At 40.0% G+C, this 6,000-nt stretch overlaps 1 protein-coding gene across 4 annotated transcripts in view; it reads right to left on the bottom strand.

Moving 5' to 3' along the window:
- Nucleotides 1–1,237: 1,237 nt before the first annotated feature.
- Nucleotides 1,238–6,000, bottom strand: part of MYL9 (myosin light chain 9) — an 86,010-nt gene continuing 81,247 nt past the window's right edge. For all 4 annotated transcript variants that reach the window (XM_073555300.1, XM_073555301.1, XM_073555298.1 and 1 more), the window contains exon 4: nt 1,238–1,816. In XM_073555300.1, coding sequence (XP_073411401.1) covers nt 1,644–1,816 — 173 coding nt within the window. In that variant the 3' untranslated portion in view covers nt 1,238–1,643. The remainder of the gene's footprint in view (nt 1,817–6,000) is intronic.

Below are 6,000 nucleotides of genomic sequence, written 5' to 3'. Positions count from 1 at the left end.
CCTTGCCTGAGTACAAATGATCCAGTCCCATCAACTAATCTAAATTGTGGGGAAACAGTGCTCCCCTCATGACGATGACTCCCGGTGTCCTGCTGCAACATTCAGCAGGCCACTTATGTCAGTACCACTGACATATAGAAAAAAATCAACCTGATTGTGTGGTGTGTCATATCAGATATTTATAAAAAAAACATAAAGCATCATTGGAATGATCTCACCCAGTTCAGGCAGACAATGGACCTTTGACATCCATATTTAGGTATTCCTGTGGAACAACCTGCATCAAAGTGCTATTTAGATTTCCACATCATGATGTCAGTAGATAAATTAAACCGCCTCCCAACGTATCTTATTCTTCCTGGGACTCATGACATTGAAGGAAGCTTCTGTTATTGCCCTGACACGGCGAAGTCCTTCAACTTGTCTGCCATATCCCCTGATGAGTCCCAGGATGGATGAAACACATTGGGAGGCAGATTTGTTTACCTACTGGCATCATGGTGTGGGTCTAAGATGTGGAAATCTAAATTGCACTTTGATACCAACTGTTCCACAGAAATACCTTAACACGGATGTCAGAGGTCCATTGTCTGCCTGAACTGGGTGAGATTATTCCAGCGATGCTGTATGGTTTTTGATCTATATCTCACATGACACCCTGTCAGTTTTTTTTTTTCCATATGTCAGTGGTACTGACATAATTGGCCAACTACTACTATTTGGTATTTCATCTGACCTGCAATTCGAAGGGCAGGTCTGTTTTGAATCTTTTTACTAAGTGACTCGTTGGGTCTTATATTTTTAATGATATAATAAATATTAAATGTTAATATCCCAACTTCTTACTTATCCTAAATCTTTTTTTTGGGATTAATATCCTTCATTATGATATTCTTGGCTAAAATCAAACCGGCTATTTCCTAAGATTCAACAGGCACTTTAAAACAACCACAGCGGCTCTGGTCTCAGTGATGCATTAAAGCTTGAAAGTATCCATACGTCCATGGTCGGGAAGTACTTACCAACCAGGGCGTATGGCTACATCTAAGGTCGTGAAGGGGTTAAGGAAATAAAATATTTTCATATATCAGTAGCACACCTTATTGGTCCATTATCTGGAGTCATCATTTGCAGAGGAGTGTCATCTTCCTCAAATTTAGATCAACCTTGTTCTAATTTGCCCATCTATGTGGTAGCTTTGTACAGCAGTTATGCACGTTGCAACACATAAAATAACTCAAGTTAATAAATTGATTTATTTACGTAATATATTAAGATGAATTAAACAGATCTAAGCAGCTAGAGTGATGGCCATTTGCAGTGGTCTCATTAGTCACATTTTTCTCTTCCCTTTCCTGACAGAGAGGCTGCCAAGACAGCGGTGAACACTTACACTGAGCCTTTCTCATTTTACTTCCAATATAAAGCCAACTCTGGACTATGCTGATCAAAACAGTTGATTATTTTTGGCCAAATCTTCTTATAACATCTTGAGTGTTGGACATAGCTGCTGTGATGAATTTTTTTCACTTTGGCTGCAAAAAAGGGGAGAAAGGAGCTGCTTGACAAAGATCACAATCTTCCCAGATCTGCAGTACCATGGTCATTACATTTTTAAAATCCGTATGCTGTTCACAGATAATTTAGTCATCCTTGTCCTTGGCTCCATGTTTCAGAATACGGGTGAATTCCACATAATTGAAGTTGCCTTTTTTGTCAATTGGTGCTTCTCTGTACATCTCATCCACCTCCTCATCTGTAAAGCGGTCTCCCATTGTGGTTAGGAGCTCGCGTAAATGGTCCTCATGGATGACGCCTGTAGAACACAAATAAAGTTGAATTAGCAGACACAAACTTGTAAAAAAAAAAAAAAAAAACATAGAAACTATAAAAAAAATTCTTCAAATATTATTTTTGTCTTGAGACAATCCAATCTATCCTGAACCCAGCAGCAAGGATTATATTTCTTTCCATCCGCTACACTGATGATGCCACTCTGTGCCAGTCTTTGCACTGGTTACCCATTCGCTACAGAATACAATATAAACTTATCAATCATGCCCACCAAGCTCATCATGGTTCTGGACTGCCCTATATCTCCTCCCTCATCTCCTACCCATCCTCTCTATTCTGCTAATAACTTAAGAATAACATCCTATATAATCTGAAACTCCCACTACTGTCTCCAGGACTTCTCTCAGGTTGCACAAGTTTTCTGGAATGCACTACCCAAGGCACTCTGGTTAATTCCCAGTATCCACTCTTAACTTGCCCTAAAAAAACATTTCTTTAGACTGGCCTATCATCTCATCTCACTAATCTAACCATTCTCCCCTTCCACTCACTTAATAGCACTTAGCATCTATACATGCCCACATACTGGCTGGTGACTGGTTCATGCAGCGTTATTTGTATGCCCCTATTATATTGATGGCTGGATCTTCCACGACAAACAATTTTAATTTTTCCTTTTGCTGCCTCCGCATTTACTCAAAGATTGTAAGTGTAAGGGTATAGATATGCTGATCACGTTTTCCCCTTGAAGATGACAAGTTTTATTGTTGTAATGTTATGTCATGGGAATTGTGTTCTGCGTCTTTTGTAAATAGTGTAATGTGAATCGGGTTGCAATGATATGTGGTGTAATGTGATTGCAATATTGTGATCAAGTGGGGATGGTGTAATGCATTGTATATGTTAATATTGGTAATGTATATAGTTGATTTAAGGGTGAGTTAAGAGTGAATGGTTGGAACTAGCCCATTTTGGGAGGTGCTAGTGTAAGGGAAAGTGACTGCTTCCTGATAAAAAGTTAGCTAGGGTCCGGAGTGCAAAGTGAGCTGATAAAAAGGCCTAATGTGAGCAGTGTCACATAGGAAGGTGACCCTGAATGAGAGGAGTCTGAAGAGCAGGGATAGGGAGACCCTGACGATAAGTGACAGAATGACCTTCAAGAGACGGATACTGGGAGAAGATGTCTAGCCATGAGACCATGGGCTTGTAACGCTGAGAGGTAACGGGCCTAAATAGAACTGAGAGACTGGGACTAATGAAGGATCCCGACCCGAGTAGGAGTTCCAGGGTGCCACCAGTGGAAATAATAGGACACGGAACTACTGAACAAGTAACGGAGACTTGTTAATCAGTACAGTAGCATTAAAGCTGGGCTGTGGTGAGGAAGGGAGAAACAGTGCATATAGAAAGGATACTGTGTGGAAAATGGTTCAAAATTTAAAGGAATTTTCTATAAGATTTTGTACCCGCTTTCTCTTGTATACAACTCTGATCAAGTTGCCGTTCAGTAAAGTGTTTATTTTTTAATGGTGGTCGCTCTCATTGAGCTGTGAAACATCTGGTCCTGACAAATCAGGGACATCTAGGACATTTACGCCCTCACAACACAAGTCCACACACCCAGCCAGGACCTCCATTTTCATGTAACAAGCTGGGGCACTGGAGGCGAGTACCTCATACACCAATACCACCCCATGGCACAATACATAAGCTTGCGAGCAGGGACCACACTCCTCTTGTCAATCATTTTAATCACCAAATAACACGATAACATCTGCTGAGTTCAGTTAATTTTTATAATCTTAATATGTATTATAATTCAATCAAACTCTACAAACAATTACCGAAAAGCCCCATAAAAATAGAGACAATAGGGCACACGCCTCTTGGTAGGTGTAACTGTAGTGTCTGATACTGTCTGTACATGTTCCCTCTGAATTGTGAAGTGATGCTAAATATGTTGGCGCCATTGAAATAAAATTATCATACACAATCTGATTTAACTCATGAATGGGGAGCTTTTCGTCATTTGTGTTTTGTGTTGGACAACTCAATGCTATTGACCAGTCCTTTTTTTTTTTCTTTTTACTTTGTGTGTCTCTTCTTTTTTATAAATGTAATAAATAAAACAAATCACAAGGTACTTGCCATGCCGAGAAATTTAAAAAAAAAAAAAAAAATCACTGAGGAAAGGGAAATAACAATAGAAGTTATTAACTTGCAACTCAAATCCTGAAAGAACAATAACACAAAATGAACATTGAGGAGAAAGAAAAGAAAAGTCAAAGCCAAAATCACCTTGACTGAGTGGAGTTATCGAGTCATAAGGAAAAGAAAAAAAAAGAAAAAATAAAAAAAATAAAAAAAGAGAAAAGCAGAAAAAGCAAGAAGAGAAGAGGGGAGGTAAGGAGGGTGATAGGAAAAGTTGTTCCAAAGTGGGGCCCAAAGAATGCATATTTAGATTTCCCTGATAATGGCCAGATAGTCAACTGAACATCTAAATTCCAGCCAATAAAACCTGGTTTTGTAAAAACGATCATAAAAGAGTTGTTAATGAAGGAACTCAATTATACGATTAATATCTCATTTATTTTAGTAAACCAGAGGGAGATTGTCAGAGTTGTAACTTTTTTCCATGGTAGAGGGATGCACGGTCTTGCAGTCACAATAAAGTTTCTTAACATCAAGTGCCTGTGATGAAGGACGAGAGCCGGGTCCAGGTCTGAAAATGAGATCTGTGATTTTACATATCACTTGCACTTTTTCCCAAAAAAGGAGAGAGAAGCCCGCAGGACCAGAATATGTGACACAGATCGCCCTCCTCCTTACATCTCCAACACATGGGACTAGCTTCCAAAACAGTGTAAGTGAGTTGGGGCTCAATACTACAGAGAGAGCAATTTATAACTGGCCTCATGGAAACTCAGGAAGATAGATGATTTATGCGTTTAGGTGAAGATACGCTTCCCCTGCTCCTTTGGTAGAGAGGCCCAAATCACCTTACCATTGGGTTTGAAAATTGGTGTAAGTTTGGGCTGGGGTTTTAACCCCTTAATGACCAGGGGTATTTTTGGTTTTACATTTTCATTTTTCCCTCCCCTTCTTTCCAGAGCCATAACTTTTTTATTTTTCCGTTTATATGGCCATGTGAGGGCTTATTTTTTGCGGGACAAGTTGTACTTTTAAATGACATAATTGGTTTTACCATATCGTGTACTCGAAAACGGGAAAAAAATTCCAAGTGCGGTGAAATTGCAAAAAAAGTGCAATCCCACACTTGTTTTTTGCTTGGCTTTTTTGTTAGGTTCACTAGATGCTAAATCTCACCTGCCATTATGATTCTCCAGGTCATTACAAGTTCATAGACACCAAACATGTCTATGTCCTCTTTTATCTAAGTGGTGAAAAAAAATTCCAAAGTTTGCTAAAAAAAAAAAAAAAAAATGTGCGCAATTTTCCGAGACCCGTAGCGTCTCCATTTTTCATGATCTGGGGTCGGGTGAGGGCTTATTGTTTCCGTGCCGGACTGACGTTTTTAATGATACCACCTTTGTTCAGATACATTCTTTTGATCGCCCATTATTGCATTTTAATGCAATGTCTTGGTGACCAAAAAAACGTAATTCTGGCGTTTTTAATTTTTTTCTCGCTACGCCGTTTAGCGATCGGATTAATGCTTTTTTTTTTGATAGATCGGGCGATTCTGAACGCGGCGATACCTAATATGTGTATGTGGGATTTTTTTTTTACTGTTTTATTTTGATTGGGGCGAAAGGGGGGTGATTTGAACTTTCAAGTTTTTTTATTTTTTTTTTATTTTTAAACATTTTTTTTTTTTTACTTTTGGCATGCTTCAATAGCCTCCATAGGAGGCTAGAAGCTTGCGCAACCCGATCGGCTCTGCTACATATGGGCGATGAGCAGATCGCCCATATGTGGCAGATTTACTGCTGTGCTTTCAGCGCCGACCACCGGGTGGCGCTGAAAGCCATATGCCTGGAACAACCATAGAGGTCTCATAGAGACCTCTGGTTGTCCAGGCAACATGACGCCGACCCCCGATCACGTGACGGGGTCGGCGGTGACGTCATTTCCGGCCCGGCGGCCGGAAATGCTATTTAAATGCATGCTGTCAGCTTTGACAGCGGCATTTAACTAGTTAATAGGCACGGGCGGACGGCGATTCCGCTCGCGCCTATTGAGGGC

This window comes from Dendrobates tinctorius, unplaced genomic scaffold, assembly GCF_039654945.1.
Source record: "Dendrobates tinctorius isolate UK_male_01 unplaced genomic scaffold, ASM3965494v1 ptg000223l, whole genome shotgun sequence".
Taxonomy (NCBI): domain Eukaryota; kingdom Metazoa; phylum Chordata; class Amphibia; order Anura; family Dendrobatidae; genus Dendrobates; species Dendrobates tinctorius.
The sequence above is the reverse complement of the archived record's forward strand: the minus strand, read 5'-3'. Positions and strand labels throughout refer to the sequence as shown.